At 45.1% G+C, this 15,712-nt stretch overlaps 2 protein-coding genes across 3 annotated transcripts; both read left to right on the plus strand.

The window, feature by feature from the left end:
- Nucleotides 1–1,471: 1,471 nt before the first annotated feature.
- On the plus strand, nt 1,472–5,970 carry LOC104318440 (double-headed protease inhibitor, submandibular gland). Of its 2 annotated transcripts, none has more exons than XM_069772531.1 (8): nt 1,472–1,802; nt 2,284–2,306; nt 2,876–3,000; nt 3,239–3,284; nt 4,158–4,282; nt 4,423–4,468; nt 5,181–5,296; nt 5,784–5,970. In XM_069772531.1, the coding sequence occupies exons 1-8, from the start codon at nt 1,745–1,747 to the stop codon at nt 5,827–5,829; spliced, it is 585 nt and encodes a 194-aa protein (XP_069628632.1). In that variant the 5' UTR covers nt 1,472–1,744; the 3' UTR covers nt 5,830–5,970. The 2 variants fall into 2 exon arrangements, with proteins under 2 accessions (XP_069628632.1, XP_069628631.1); XM_069772530.1 differs by having other exon boundaries at nt 1,478–1,802; nt 5,178–5,296.
- Nucleotides 5,971–9,074: 3,104 nt separating this feature from the next.
- LOC104318436 (serine protease inhibitor Kazal-type 6) lies at nt 9,075–13,451 on the plus strand. The gene is made up of 4 exons (XM_009919692.2): nt 9,075–9,347; nt 11,495–11,520; nt 12,384–12,496; nt 13,276–13,451. The coding sequence occupies exons 1-4, from the start codon at nt 9,290–9,292 to the stop codon at nt 13,319–13,321; spliced, it is 243 nt and encodes an 80-aa protein (XP_009917994.1). The 5' UTR covers nt 9,075–9,289; the 3' UTR covers nt 13,322–13,451.
- Nucleotides 13,452–15,712: the final 2,261 nt, after the last annotated feature.

The raw sequence follows: 15,712 nt of genomic DNA on the forward strand, positions 1-15,712 counted from the left end.
AGAGGAGGGCCACAAAGATGACCAGGGGGCTGGAGCACCTCCAACCCTGGGGCTGGAGGACAGGCTGAGAGAGTTGGGGATGTTCAGCCTGGAGGAGAGAAGGCTCCGGGGAGACCTTATAGCGGCCTTCCAGTACCTGAAGGGAGTCTACAAGAAACCTGGAGAGGGACTTTTTACAAGGGCATGTAGCAATAGGACAAGGGGTAATGGCTTTAAACTGAAAGAGGGTAGATTTAAATTAGATATAAGGAAGAAATTCTTCACTGTGAGGGTGGTGAGGCACTGGAACAGGTTGCCCAGAGAGGCTGCGGATGCCCCATCCCTGGCAGTGTTGCAGGCCAGGTTGGATGGGGCTTTGAGCAACCTGGTCTGGTGGAAGGTGTCCCTGCCCATGGCAGGGGGGTGGAACTAGATGAGCTTTAAGGTCCCTCCCAGCCCAAACCATTCTATGATTCTAACAGGCCAAATCCTGCAAGCTCTATTCTGTGACTACAACTGCCTTACACTTTCAACTACATTTTTATGATTTATCTGCCCTTGCCAAGACTTGAACATCTCCCATGATAATAAGAAAAACAATTCTGATTTTCTATTTAAAACTCAGGCTGCCTTTAAGCCACATGTATGAATCAAGCTTCCTCTAAAGCACAAACATGTTCCACCCTTCAATTCCTTCCGTGACTACCTTAAATCAAAAATGTATTATTTTATGCGATATTCCTTATTTGGTTTTCCATACCCCTGCAATAGAGTTGAATCACTTAACAGAGCCTAGCATGTTATTCTTCAATTATCTTCCCTAAAACACGACTTTCAGATGACATTCTAAATTTAATGCCATACAATAGAGGGGGAAGGGGGGAGCCTAAGGACTCACCTTCTGTTTGCAGCTGCTGCAAATTTTTCTTGAATGCCTTTGGTTTAAAGAAGCCCATTTCACCTGCACAGAATACCCCTTGTGTGCCATTAAGAGCAGACATTATCCCAGTCCAGACTTAAGGCTATTTATTCTCAGCATTTTTTAATCAGACTCATACACATTGCCAACAGATGAATACTTCTTGCTCCTACACAGAAACGTCCTATAAACTTCTGAAGTTTTAGGTAATGCTTTCCTGTTGTGATGACTGTTTCCTTCCTTTTGGTGAGAAATCCAGTGTACCAGAAAACTACAGGAGAGAGTGTGGATTCATTGAGCCCTCAGTATCTTTAAAGTACACCGACGTCTGCCAAACCCCAGATTTTATACCTGTAAAAGCTTAGAGTGTCCCTTGCTGCTGTGCTCCCCCCCACTCTGCTGTACCACGCAAATCTCCTGGAGCCCAAAGACCGTTTAGTGTATGTAATATGGTGTGCGCAAGTTCAAATGCTGTCAACAAATGGGCTTTTTTTGCTTTACCGACTTCTATATGTAATTTCACAACATCTGCTATTGAGACAGTGCTCTTGTTTGGAAAGTACAAATCATTCTTTGTACAGCAGGGCGCCTTTGTTAACAAGCTGGGTGTAGCTCAGATTTTTGTTTAATTCTTCTGGGCATCTCTAACAAACAAGTATTCTTTAGAGCTCAACTCAATAATCAATACAATTTTCTTAGTTTACAGAGCAAATAATTACTTTCTGGGATGACTTCACAAGGTCAGGGAGATGTATATATACAGTGTGGATAGAGAAGGCTGAGAACCACCTACTGAACTCAACAGTGACAGATTTGCAAGTAACAGGCTATACAACCATCTCTGCTATGAAGACAACAAGAAGCGTTGCCCTTCTTGGGCTTGTGCTTCTCAGCTGCCTTTCTGGTAAGTTGTTTTTGTTACAGTCTGTGCTAGTATCTCCAGTCCTCCTGAACATTTGCCTTTATATATACATCCTAAAGGAGAGTTCAGCCCTTTGGAAATGTGATGATTTAGTAATACGCAGGCTCTCTTTTAATGAACTTTATCCTTGTGCAGATAAATACTATAGATTGGTAGGATGCATTTGTCTGATTTAAGCTTATGAGCCTTGGTGGGGATAATAGTGCTGCAAAAGGAGAACGTTTATGTCCTATTTCTTCTTTAGTCAGCCAAAATTTCCAGTTTCACAAAGAATTGATTTTTTTAATCTTAGTATATAACTTCTTGTTTACTTGGAGTAGATAAAACATTTGGGAAAACAATCACTTCTCAGTAATGAAAAAGTGTATTTGCTTACTCTGTTGGGAAACTGATGATTCCAAAGGAATTTTAGTCAAGGACATTGTACAATTTTTATATTTTATAATCTCTGTTTTTATTGTAGATATTGTTATTGCTCAAAAACGGGTGAGTAGTAGATCTTCTTTGTCACTTAGTCTTGATTTCTAAGTCTCGATGAATAATTCATACTCACACTGTATCCCAAGGAAGGCTTGAGGGAGGAAAAAAAGGAAAATGAGCAAGAAAGCAAGAAGGAAAAAGCCCCTAAGTATTATACCACCTCTCTTCCCCAAAGTAAGAAAATACCATTGTCAGAGAAAGATAACTTACCATACTGATGATAAAAAAGACTGTAATTAATAACGTAGAGTGAGTCAGCACACCACAGAGTGCCAGCAGAAAATCTACACAACTATTGAATAACTGCCTAAATATCTTCCCTGTCTTGATTTCCCAAGGAATGATCATTTTTGCCTGCAATTCTTGCCGAAAGTACTGAAAGTCTTAATTAATAGCAAAAAGGTGCTTTTGTATGCTGTAGGAAACATGGTATATTTTGTTCCCTCTCTTCTTCACCATGGAGGAACAATAGGGAAAAAAAATTACCAACAGTAGTCTCCCAACGCAGCAAAAACATGATTAACACAAGCATACCCTTCTCTCCATTTGGAGAAATGACAAGTTGTCTTTAACAGGCCTCCTGCGGCAGGTACATGTTGTCTGAAAAAAACCAGCTTGCTTGTACCCGCAACTATGAACCCGTCTGCGGGACTGACAACGTGACCTACTCCAACGAGTGCTCCCTCTGCAATGAAATCCTGTGAGTACCAGGTCTCCTGATTACCTACAATGCCAGTTCAAGCACCAGACAAAAGCCTTTGGGGTTGTGACTAATCATGGGGTGGACTAGATTTTTCCTAAGTTTCTGTCTTCCCTAATGCCCGTGATCTTCCGTGTCAAAGCTCCTGAATGATTAATTACTGGGGCTTTATGAGTGAGATGACATGGTATGAACAGATTAATCCTTCCTTTCCTTCTCTCTCTCTCTCTCCCTGTAGCCGAAACCAAGCCATCGACAAGAAGCACGATGGAAAATGTGTTAAGGTATGGTCTGAGATTGGTTCCTTCTGCTGCGCTGAGCAGTGGTGGGTAAAAGAGAGCTAGACAGAAACCTTGCCTAGGATTAATTCTGTACTAAACCCACAGAATTCCAAACTGTCAGAAATGGAATGAAAATGAAGAATTTCAGATTTGCAAGAATTTCTTTTAAATTTTGTTTGAACTATGAGTTTTTAAATGTTATTTTGTGTATAACACCAGACTTAAGAATGGAAACTTTTGATTTCTATAATGGTTCTGTGTTATCAAAACACTTCTCTTTAGACTTAGACTTAGAAGCTTGTTGAAGCTAAGAAATTCCCAGAGGAAGTTTGGATTTTCTAACAGAAAAAACAATTCTATCAGAACATTTAACATAAAGTTTGTTTACCAATATATGGAGCTACCGTGGAGAAGTATCTCTATTTTTAGGTTAGAGAAAGTAAAGAAACACTCTGGCTGTGCAATTTAACAAAATACAACAAACTCCATTTCAGTACACTCAGAGTAACTGCAGAAACGCCAAGGTGAGCATAAACTCCATTTTAAAGTGGCATTGACATTTCGCAGCAAAAGTTGCTGCTGCATAAGGCATTTTAGGCAAAGATCCTTCTTGGTGGCATTCATGGTGAAAATCCCCAAGATGGCAGGGATGAAGCCTGCTTCAGGACAGGAAAAAACAGATACTCCAGGATCATGCTGTACCCATCGCAAGATTTCAACTGTTTGTGTTACATCAATGCCACCACGCTGGGGCTGGGAGCTCCTCTCCCGTGCAGACCCAGGGAGAGGGGGGGATGTCTCTTGCACCACGCTCTGTTGCACAGGACTGATGCAAAGGGGAGCAGAGATTAAAATGTTGTTCTGTGACTGTTTCAGCTTGACTGCACTGGCTACCTGAGATCAAGCGGTGGTGCGGTCCCCTGCACCCTGGAGTACATGCCCATCTGCGGCACCGATGGGATTACCTACCCAAACAAGTGCAGCTTCTGCAATGCTGTGGTGTAAGTGAAGGGGCTGGGTCACGGGAGGGGTTTCTGGATCCGTAGGTGCTCACGTTGGTATTTAGAGCATAAGGAGGTAGTTTGACTTGTGAAGTGGCTGCGCTGTGCTCATTCATTCTCAACTCGCTTTTTTCCCAAAGGAATGGACTGGACATAGACCTGAGGCACAAGGGAGAATGCTTAGAGGTAAAGCGCACAATCTGCACTCTTAATTTCTGTTACAGTACATTGTACAACACAAATTCACTGAATCGTAACTAAATAATAGAAACGCCTGCACTGTCGTGGTACATTTGGCCTGGAAATAGGATTTGAGAAACATAGTTAAAGTATGCTAGGGTCAAAGGGGATTGAACCAAATCCATGACTCAGATACGCAGTCTGCCCTCTGACCTGGGAACACAGCAGTCAGTGAATGCTGAGACCTTCAGTTACTGGGAAAGGGGCTGAGCAAGAGATGCTGCCTCATACCTTCTGTGGGAGAGCAGGAGGGTCATATACTACCAGCGCTATTAGTAGTGGTGATTCTTCAGGTGGGAATACTTTTCTGCAGCATGGCTCGTGACCATCCACTTTCTGTATGCCTGCCTCTGCTAGCCTGCTGAACCAGAGCAGCCAGTGGGAGGGCCAGCCTGGAAATATCACCATGGTCATTTCACTATTTATAATAGTATTTATTAGATTTTTTTGGTCCCGCCTTCTCCTCAGTTCAGGCTGCTCCAGGCAAGCACGTTCTCTGCCTCTGAGTTTGCAGAGTTGCTAGAACAACAGAGCCCCGCACCTGAAAAGAGAGTTTATGCTTTGGCATGTCATAAACATTAAATAAACATAAAACACTCATGTAGGAAAATACGAGGAACAAACGCTTAGAAATGTGTTGTTGCTCCATTATTAGCAGGTTGACTGCAGTGATCAGCTGGGTAACAATCTCATCTGCACCGCTGACTATAAGCCCCTTTGTGGCTCCGATGGCAAAACTTATGGAAACAAGTGCCAGTTCTGCAGCGCATTTTCGTAAGTATGGAGCTCACCATGTAGCCATGAAACCAGAGGAGCTGGAGCACACGCAGCAGCAGCAGCTGGTGTGGAAGCCCCACAGCTCCTGTTAGCCCCTCGGTAAATCCATCCCTGCTCCATGTTCCTCTCCTGACACTCACTCCTCTGCCACCCCCCAGGCACTGCAGATCTTAAGCCTGAGTGAGTCTTCTCCTTCCCTCGCAATTAAATCCAGATTCCCATTTGCAGGCTCCTAGCATTGCTGACTCCCTCCCTGCCAGATCATTTTAAAGTGTGACCGTAGGAGGTGTCCAAAATTATGGGGTTTGTCCCAAATCTCTTTAATGTGAGAAAGCATGTAACCTGGGGAATCAGGAAAGAGGTGAAACATTAAAAGAAGTACTTTATAACTTGGAGAGCACGAGAGCATTGGCTTATTTGGGTGAAGTTAGACTATAAAACTGAGATCCATGTCTGTAATTTTGGTCTCCCTCTTCCTCTTCAGGCGGAGCCAGGGAGCTCTGTTCTTGAAACACCGTGGTGAATGCTGAGCGCTGGAGCCATACCCTTCACTCTGATTTTTCCCTTACAAGTCCTGCAAACACGCTCTTCTCTGCTCCCTCAACTGTTGCACATTGGTCTCTGCTTTGATTGATCAATAAACTAAACACAGCCACTCTCTTTGCCATGGACTGGTTTTGGGGTTTGGTGGTTTGGTTTTTTTTTTCAGGGCAGAGGTAATGGTCTTCAGGCTTTTAGGTACTTATCTGTCAGGCAGGAGAAGTTGTGAAATAAACCACAATAAAGAGCAAAGCGTAACACCCATCACACACCAGCCCAAGCCCTCACAAGAGTACGTCACTCCATACCAAACCATCAGAAGAGAAACCAAGCTGCTATAAAAAACTGCCACTCTCCTAATTTCAGTGTCTTATAGAGTCTAAATGGATGTGTCTTTGCCTTCGAGGAACTGGTTCTTTTAGGGGCCCTGGTGTGGGGGAATGGCCCTGGGGAAGTGTGAAAGAGAAAGGTGGCCGTGGTCAGCCCTACCTGGTCACACCTGGGCAAGGGGCAGGTCTGGCAGTGCATTGTAAAAAGGAGGCTTATGGCAAAGGGAGGAGGCTATCTCATAGGGAAGAAAATTAGGAACTGCTGCTTCCTTGAAGGGTGTGTCTGTCGAGACTGTGTTGATCAGCAGAAAATTGCAGCAAGCTAGGCAAGGCTGTAATGAGCCTAATGAGAACCCGAGGACAAATTAGACTGGGCTCAGGCTTTGAGCTTCTTGGAGACAAGATCTGAAAAGTTGTACTTGGGGTATTTGAGGCAGAGGTAGGACAGGAGACCCTTCAGGAAAAGGTCTTGGATTCTCTAATCCCAGGAAAGAAGGGCCAGATGAGGTGCTGGTAGGTCCAAGATGCTTTCTGTCTAGGGAAAAAAGGTATGGAGATAGCATCTTTGTGGGAGCCTAAAGAGTACACTGGAGGAGCAATGATATATATGAATGTTCATGATGATGTGCCATCTTTTGGGGTGAGTCAAGGAGTTAATATGCAAACAGCACAGGCAAAAAGTCCCTAGTACCATGGCTCACACACTCCCTTCCTCTTTCTTTCTCCACATTCCATTCTCTTGTTATGCAGCAAGAATATCTGCTGCCAGGGCTGATACATAGGACAAAACCTGTGACTTCCAAGCCTTTTCATTTGGGTCTCATTTCCTGAAGTAGATAATTTCTTGAGCAGGAATTTTGTAGGTGCTTCCCACCAGAAGATAAGAGGCTTGTCCTTCCCCTAGTACTAGCACAGAGCAGTTCTCTGTCCTGGGAAGAGGGATGGAACTTCTTATTCTCAGGGGTTTTTTTTCTGTTAGTACAGGCGATATAAATCACGTCATGCCTTTGTGCCTGCTCTTAAGAAAAGACAACCTGGAGAGTCATGAGAGTTCTCACTGCTTATCTGCTTGTGTGTGTGTGAAAAATAATTAAGGAACAGTCTAAGTAGCTAGTGGATGTGAACAGAGACCTGTCAGCACAGGACAGAGCTCTGCTATAATTTCTTGTTGGCCAAGAGGTTTATAGAGTGGCTACAGACTAGTGGAGTTTTGGCCATGGCAGGAAATTGTCTTCAACGGCAAGATCCTACTGTAAGCCTTCTCTGCAGTGGTGGGTTCTGCCTGAGGAAGCCAGACACTTGCTTAGGAGCTCAGAAGGCTTTGGAAAAGCCCAAAGAAGAGCTGCTCACCTAAAGGGAAAAGGAGGGCAGATGGCAAGTACTGGGTATGTGGCTGTATCCTAGATGCCTTGCGAGCCTCTAAGCAAGAGCTGTTTAGAAGATGGAAAGGTTTGTGTCACATAAGACTAAAGACTGACCCAGCACAGATAAGTATTTGGCTTGGCACCAGCAAGACTTTACCCAGCTACACCCCTTAGACTGCAAAGCAAGGTCCAGGTGCCCTTCTTGTACCCCTGATTTTCAGAGAGACAGAAGAATTTCCTCACCTACACCAGCAAGTGCCCTGTTTCAGATGTTATAAAGAAGTGGAAAGGGGTAATAATGATAATCACCTGGTTGGTAATTTAGTGTCTTCCTCTCCTCAGCCTGGAAGGGATTGGTCCCTGCGGTACATTTGCTGAGGCTTTAGCCAGCCAGTTATGCTGCAGCAACCGAAATGTTTGGGTAGATAAAGAACTGAGGCATTAAGGCTGTGGTCGTAAGCAGTGACGTATGAAACTAGAAAAGGCAAACAAGTAGTGCTGTGAGTGGCAGAACTAAGCGTGGTTTTGAACGGCGCTGCGGCTGACTGACTTGATAACTAAATTATATGAGAGGCTGCATCGTGAGCTCACCCTTAATAGACATCTGAGAATTCACCTGTCAGTCACAGTTTCTCTGCTGTGTGGATTTTAAGATGTCTAGCAAGCTGCAAACTCTAATGCTTCCCCAGATGTAGGGTATTCATAACATTGCTGTCCTGCAGAAGCTCTCTCCCTTGCTGGCTGAGAACATTAGTAGCATCTTTCTTCTGTTGCTAGACATATGTATAAAAATGTTTTTATTATTTTTAAGGTTTTTTTGCTCCTATGTCAAATTTGGTTGGATCTAGTTGCAGATTCAACTGGGGGAACTAATAAACAGATATATCTATACACATTGGTCTCCTAAGCCTTGTCTCCTTAGGAAAGCATACTAAAATTTTAAGCTTATTCGTATCTGAACAGATACTTTGCAAATGGTGCAGCTGAACAAATCCTTGCACAGGCTCAGCTGGAAATAGAGCTCAGGTCTCCCAATTCCCCATCAAATTCCTGTCATTGTCACTCGCTGTGGGAGCGGAGCCCTAACATATGTTTGTGAATGCGAAAAACTGGAAAACATTGACAGCTAGAGTTTAAATAGTTCAGGGAGGAGAGTCAGCAGTCCTATCTGGGACTGTGCACACAGCTATGAGAGCATGTCACATCGGAGCGCTTCTCCACCCCAACCCAACAAATTTAGAACCATCCTCAAAAATAGCCAGGGAACAACGTATAATTGGTTTCACAGACAACACATTCTCATGCTGTGATTTATTTCGTAACGTCTAGTGAGTGTCATCACGCCGCACTCAAAGCCTCGGCGCTGGCATTCAGCAAGGGCCCAGAGAATGAAAATTACCAGCTTCCCCGATGAATCACCGCTTTGAAAATTCACCCTTGTGAGAATCCTGTGACTATTTAGAAAAAAAAAAAAAAAAAGATATTACAAGCCCGTCTATCACTCATATAATTAGCCCTTTCTAGGTTTGATGTGGACAGGGCAGCATTCCTAAAGCACCATAAACACTGCCAGGACCAATAATGGCTTTAGAAGCAAAGTGGAGAAGTTCTCACAATTAAGGTGGGGAATGAGGACAGCTACAGATGGGTGCATAAATACACAGAAAGGCAGGTCTGTGTGCGCACTGTGGGCTCCGGTGCTGAGACAACACCTCCCGCACAGATCGCTTGGCTTGGACTAAAGAGCTACCTGCAGCATGAAGGCAACAGGTGCCTTAGTGCTTCTCAGCCTGCTGCTGCTCTCTTTCTTCTCGGGTAAGTGATCTTTTCCCTAGCATAGAAAAAAAAACCAAACCAAACCCCAAACCTTTCCTGACAACAGCAAACTTTGGAGAGCCTTGATCAGCGGATGACAGGCTTGAAGATAAAGCTGAGCAAGTAGAAAATATCTGCGGGACTTGCTCACTCATATGACATATTTCCACTCCTCGTGTGCCTCCGCAGTGAATAACGCAGCGGAGGTGTCACTGGGAGACAGAACGAGCAAATTCTAAGCAGCTCTTTCAGCAAATGTACCAAAGCAGAGTGTAATTATGAATTTTTGGTACAAGTGTTCGCTGGAGAGTTTTGCTGAACCAGTTAGAGAAGAAACTCACTCACCTCAGGGTCATCAGCACTTGTTTTGATCCTAAGCATCTTGGTATTTGGTGTTGTCCTTGGAGATGTGGAAACGTAATTAGATGAAAGTTTCAGCTTTCATTTATGTTGCAGAGAAAAGCTTGAAAATTAAATTCAAATGTCCTCAAGGAGTCAGAACAAAGAGGGCAAATTAAAAGGATCCAGCATGTATTTATCTGGAGATTTACACATCTTTCTGATGATCTGGGGAAGCTGAGTGATGATTTTTGAACATATAGGTCACATCAGTGTTATCAATTGCTTGTGTCCAGCTGACCCAGCTCTGCAAGGTTTGTGGCGACAGTTATTGAAGAATGTGCAGAACAAGAATTATTTATACTTGTTTTTCTGTGAATAATTTGAATAAAGAATTCACTTGAGAAAATTGCAAGCTGTGCATGGAGAAAAGAGGTGAATTACTTTGTACACATTATTCATTATGAAATATTCATCTGTCTCTAATTGAGTCTTAATTGGGACTGGGTTCTGTCAGAGTGCTGAAGCTTCCTTCCAAGGCCAGGCAGAACAGCAGCAAACTCTGTGATCTCCTATAAAATAAACAGATGTCAAGAGACATCATCATAAAGTCTTCTGTAGCCGCATGTAATATTTATAAAAACTATCTAATGAGCTGTTTTGTAAATAGTATACAGATAGCCATAACAGTGACTTTACAATTAAGGCAGCCTAGCCTGACCTGAGGTCATGATAAATATACCAGTGCCAGGGATAAAAAACACCGAAGGGCAATACAATTGGCAGAAAAACTAGGATGGGTTGATGGATGATGGTCTAGCTGACTGAGAGTTGGGTGGGATTTCCAACGTGTGGGTGCCTGCGTGTAGGACAGGGTCCTCCCACCTCCTGCCCCAGGTTCCCTCCTGCCCAGACCCACCTGAGCAGCGTCGCAGCCGGCCGTGACCCCACTGACCCAGCAGGTACAGCCTCACATCCAAATCTCTGCTGCCCCGCTGCTGTGCGAGATGCTGGGTATTTGTCCCACAGTGTTGTGACCCAGATTCTGCAAATCTGCATTCAAGCCACCCTTGAGTGTCGGGCTCCCCCTTAGAGACGTTGCAGGGTCGCCCTGTCCCACAGCTATGGCTCAAGCTACGCGCCTGACTGCAATCTTTGCAGTGAAGAAATATTAAGAGGATGGACTGATTAGCTTCAGGCCCCGAGCCTGTGGTTACAGCGGGTATTTTTGCACTCTTACTGACCTGCACTGCCTGTTCTGCTCTGTATCACCCCATGCTGTCTCTTTGTATTTGGCCGGGATGAACTTGCTCTGGGAGAGTCTCTGGGCTGTGCTGCGCTGAGGCTGGCTGTAAAGCTGACCATGGGGTCTCCTTCTCCATGGTTACTTGTTAGCAGTACCAGCCATTTTCGTCATTCAGATGTGCAGGACCCTAAAAGCCTTAAAAGTCAATATAGCTTTAAAATCTCTGTTGAGCGCGGCTCCAGATCCGATATGGCAGCTCGCTTCCCCGGGAGTGGCTGCCTTCCAGGAGATTGGGTTATGTGTCTGAGGTGCAGTTAGCAGCTGAATGACTGATTACATGGTATTTTAGTAACATTTTTCAAAAAAGCAAAATACTGAAAAGCAATTCAGATAACGTATTTCCTGCCCCCTCCTCCACCGCATAGGATGATGGAGTAGGAAAAACCTGGTGTATGTTTCATTGTGGTTTGTATAAAGGGTTTGTGACTTTAGTTCAGCCTCTGTCAGAAAATAATGCTGATATGTAAAATCTGTGTTTGTTGGTTTTTTTTTTTTATTCCAGATGTAGCAGGTCAAGACATTGAAGAGGTTAGTGCAGCTGTTTCTGCTTACTGACTGTGCATTTTCTAGAGGAATGGTTTTGTAACCAAGATCCTGGTGCATGGTAAACAGTTTTTAATGTCTGCTGGGAGCAGGTGGGTCCTTCCAAGAAGTCCCAACACTTTGGGGAGTTCACCGTTGTACAGGGGATGTTATGTGTGGCCACATTAGCAAGTAGGCCAGGGAAATAGATGGTTGGTTTAGCAAATGCTTCCTGTGGTTAGGTCTAGGGTGTTTGCACAGGGTTGTGTTTGTATGCAGCGCCACTTTTATCCACTTTGCTCCGCTGTCCAATCTTCTCATGAAACAAATGGACTATTAAGAGTGTTTTACCTCCCCCAAACAAGGTCCATCACTGGGGCTTGTCCAGAGACAAAATACCTGTACATTTCCTGGACACCATTTTTAATTCCCCGTAGACTAAGATTTTCTCCTCCTTCCGCTGCGAAGGCAGAAAGCTCAGCAGGCACCAAGCTGAGTGCACAGTGTTGCAAGATGCATGAAGCCATGCAGCAGTGAGCTAACTTGGCGCCAAATGTCTGAAAGAAAATCAGTGCTGACTCTTCTCCTACGTGCCTAGGCTAATCCACTCCTGTCTTTGGGAGATCAAGACTTCTCCTAGGTGACTACAGTTTCCCTCCTCAAATGTGGGTGAACCCCCCCCCCCCAAAATACTGCTTCTGCTGATTTCTGACAGGGCTTTTTTCTTTCAGTAAATAGGCGGTGTCATCACTGCCCCTTTGGTCATTTTGTCAGAAAAAGCATTATATTAGTGACATTGTACCCAATTTGGAAAGTGAAAGAAAGAGTATGGGAGTCCTGAAAGGGGTTTCTTTTTATTCCTTTTGCAGATTTGTAGAGAGTTTGTAAATAGAACCGTGTTCTGCACAAGGGAGTCCAACCCTCACTGCGGCACGGATGGCATCACGTATGGAAACAAGTGCGCCTTCTGCAAGGCAGTGCTGTAAGTGAAAGCAGAGGGGATCGAAATAACAGAGAGAGTTGGCTCTATTTCCACATATGTAATGATATTCTTCATGGAGGGGAGGCCCTGCATCCAGGCTGCTCCTCTTGTATGGACCAGCCCCTGAATCGTGCCAAGCGGAATATTTCCTCTTTGGAATGGAGCTGTGTGAATGCAAGTTAATTTTAATTTATTTCTAGGCTTTGCATGCTGCTTGTTGCCATGCTCAGAGGCAGCACGAGGCCTGGGAGGCAATTGCATCCTGCCTGTACCTTCTGCACGCACCAAATTGATGCACATTTCCCACTATATGCTACAGGCTGCAACTCTCACTGCCCACACTTCTGGATACCGAGAAGTGTCTGGAGGAATGCGGGAGCTGAGCCGTGCCAAATTATTCCTGAAAAGTCTGAATGGACTTTGTGGAACAAGACACAAAATCTCAGAGGAAGAGCCTGAGTTTCTCCTCTTCCTGAGCTTTGTCACCTTTTAAAAGAGATGCAATAGGAGCCAGCACCCCTGGACTGAACGTGCTTGCAAAACATCCTTTTTTCCTTAGCAGTCCTTAACATTTGGTGCATGCTCAAGGCTGCCTTATCCTAGGGGAAATCAGAGAAGAGCAAGGAGAGGAGAAAATGGCTTGATGTTCCCTGTGAGGCACCAGAGTACGCCAGCATGAGTCAGGCAAATGGTCCTGTTCGGACGGATGAGCTCCCTGTCCCACGCTGCTGTGTCTGTCATACACTGCTTTGTCTAAGTCTGACTTGCTCCTTTTACAGGAGAAGTGGAGGGAAAATAAGATTGAAGCACCTGGGGAAATGCTGAGTCCTCACCGTCACAGAGCAGCAACAGCCGCACCCCCGGCAGCAACAGCCGCAGCCGCCTGTGTGCAGACACGGGAGCAGCTTGCCCTCATCTCCGCCGTCTCTGCTCAATAAAATAAAACTCAGCACGACTCTTTGGCTGGATTCCTTTTTCCGTAATACCCAGAAAAGCGCTTTGATACAGCCGTGCTAGAGCCTAATGCGTGGCTTCGCTCCACTGTGCTATTACATCACCCTCCTCCCGGGAAGCAAGGCGCTCCCTGTGCCGGAGTGGCTGTTCCCACGGCTCCCGTGGGCTGTGTCCTCCTGTCCCCAGCAGCCCTTCTGTCCTGTGTCCCTCCTGACAACTTGGCACACGCTTGCCGGGCAGCCAAGCAGCGCAACCGCTCGTGGGCTCCTGCCCAACTCTCCCCATCCCAGGGAGTGGGTGACAGCGGGTGCCTTTATTCTTTACCCAGCCTCCGTAGACATGTTCCTTCCTCTCTCAGAGGTTATTGTGGGAGGGTGACAGGAGATCTGGTGAACAGCGTGACTGCATATGCCTCATCTCCTTTGGAAACCAGAGACAAACAAGCTGAGGCTAGGGAATATTGCTCCATTTAAGCCTGCAACAAGAAGATGGCAGGTGGAGGCTGGTTTTAGGCAGAAGCTGCAAGGCTCTTCTTTCCAAATCAGTCTTTCTTCTTGCTTCTAAGAGAACGCTTTGTCTTGAAAACTGTGAACTCACCAGCATTAGTTTCCTGCTGCCAAGTGGCTTCTCATGCTAATAAAATTATATTTAGAAGAGCGCCAGATTGTATAAAGTGTCAATAATCACAAAAAAAAAAATTCCCTGGAGGAGAAGAGCTGTGGGCTTCCCCTCCCCACCTCTAGGATGAACTCTCCCTGAATCATACGCAGACCTTGTTGTTCTACACACAAGTATTTCTATTTATTTACAATTTTTAATACACACAGACTTTATTCCTTTCTTTACGTTTCACACTGCTATCCTCTCTCTTCTTGATGTTGGCTGGAAAATCCTTCTTTGTGCAAACATGAGAAAATGAATTCTATAGCCTCTCCCCATTCACTGTGCAAAATTCACACAGGGAAATACTTGTGGCCTCCCCTTGTTAAAACATTGGCAGCAGATCTATAGGACGCCAGCTCCTTCATGTTAAACACTTAACTTTCAAAGGGAGCTTTAGATTTTATCGTGAGCCTCAGGGGCCAACATATTTTGCAAGCACCTAAATGCTGAGCATCTAAACCTCCGGACCTTGTTTGGACAGAGCTTGAGTGTCTGCCTATCGTGCCACAATCCATGCTTTAAACACAATTGGGGCGCAATGCCTAAGAAGAGAGGCCTTAGCAATGTGCTCAGCACAACTAATGCTGGCTTCTCTTCTGATAATTCACATTTGCGATGACAATTCTGACAAATCCTTTGTCATTTGGTAACTTTACAGGCAGCGTGCAGGTGGCAGCCAGCCAGTGGTTGAACCGCTCAGGCAAAACTCCACGTTGGCTAGTTTGGAGCTTCTCTTGCACCAGCTGTCTGATACTGACATTTTTCTCATCCCAGCCTACTGGATTCTTACAAAATCTGCCACCTCTTCTTGGAAGCCAACTAACCCTCTCTGTGTCCCAGGTTGTAGAGCCAGGGGAAGTGACTTGTTTGGTTTCAAATTCAGACGTTGCATTAGTAAACTGAACAGCAAGACATCCAGAACATGGACAAGAGTGAGGGGAGCAAGAAGCATCTCCTGCACAAGGACAAGTGGTCATGAAGGACATGTTGGGAAAGTGGGAGGACCTTCCTCATCAATCCTCCAGCTTGGAGCAGGATGACCTCTGCCTGTCCTCTTCTACCTGAGTTATGCTGCGATGATCCTATTACGTTGCGTGGCTCTGGACCTGCACCATATTCAGAGCACAGGAGCAAAAAGACCCCATTTTTAAGATGGAAAGTGACATTTTAATGAGGGAGGGGTTATGGGACATCCTTACACCTGAGATGGCCCTCAGTGACTCCAAAAATCTCACAGCACATTCTCGTATCTAATCCTTTTTAATCTGGAGGCTTAGATAACAAGGACAGATCACAAGAGAACAGAAACTACAAGAGTTCACTATTTGATAACCATCCTGTATTTTGCTCTTTCAGTGCAAACAGCAAATAAAAACACCTCTGTACGTCTACAGACCCAACTGCCATCTCCTCCACCTGTGCTGGGGAAGTGGAGAATGGGAGTCAACTCCTTTGAAGAAACAATTTCCCCCAGTCAGGGAAACTTCCCAAAACTTCCTCTCCAGGAGAGACCAAGAGAGGCAGTGCTACACCAAGCAAAACGGCTTCTGTCGCAGTCCGTCCTTCTGGCTGAGTGGGCACATGGCTCCAGTTAACCGA

The sequence above is a fragment of the Haliaeetus albicilla genome, chromosome 27, assembly GCF_947461875.1.
Source record: "Haliaeetus albicilla chromosome 27, bHalAlb1.1, whole genome shotgun sequence".
Classification (NCBI taxonomy): domain Eukaryota; kingdom Metazoa; phylum Chordata; class Aves; order Accipitriformes; family Accipitridae; genus Haliaeetus; species Haliaeetus albicilla.

Coding starts and splice junctions, on each gene's coding strand:
- LOC104318440 (XM_069772530.1), top strand. CDS start 1,745: ATGAAGACAACAAGAAGCGTTGCCCTTCTTGGGCTTGTGCTTCTCAGC. Junction 3,285..4,157: donor ACGATGGAAAATGTGTTAAG/GTATGGTCTGAG, acceptor TGACTGTTTCAG/CTTGACTGCACTGGCTACCT. Junction 4,283..4,422: donor AGCTTCTGCAATGCTGTGGT/GTAAGTGAAGGG, acceptor TTTTTCCCAAAG/GAATGGACTGGACATAGACC.
- LOC104318436 (XM_009919692.2), top strand. CDS start 9,290: ATGAAGGCAACAGGTGCCTTAGTGCTTCTCAGCCTGCTGCTGCTCTCT. Junction 9,348..11,494: donor GCTGCTCTCTTTCTTCTCGG/GTAAGTGATCTT, acceptor TTTTTATTCCAG/ATGTAGCAGGTCAAGACATT. Junction 12,497..13,275: donor GCCTTCTGCAAGGCAGTGCT/GTAAGTGAAAGC, acceptor CTCCTTTTACAG/GAGAAGTGGAGGGAAAATAA.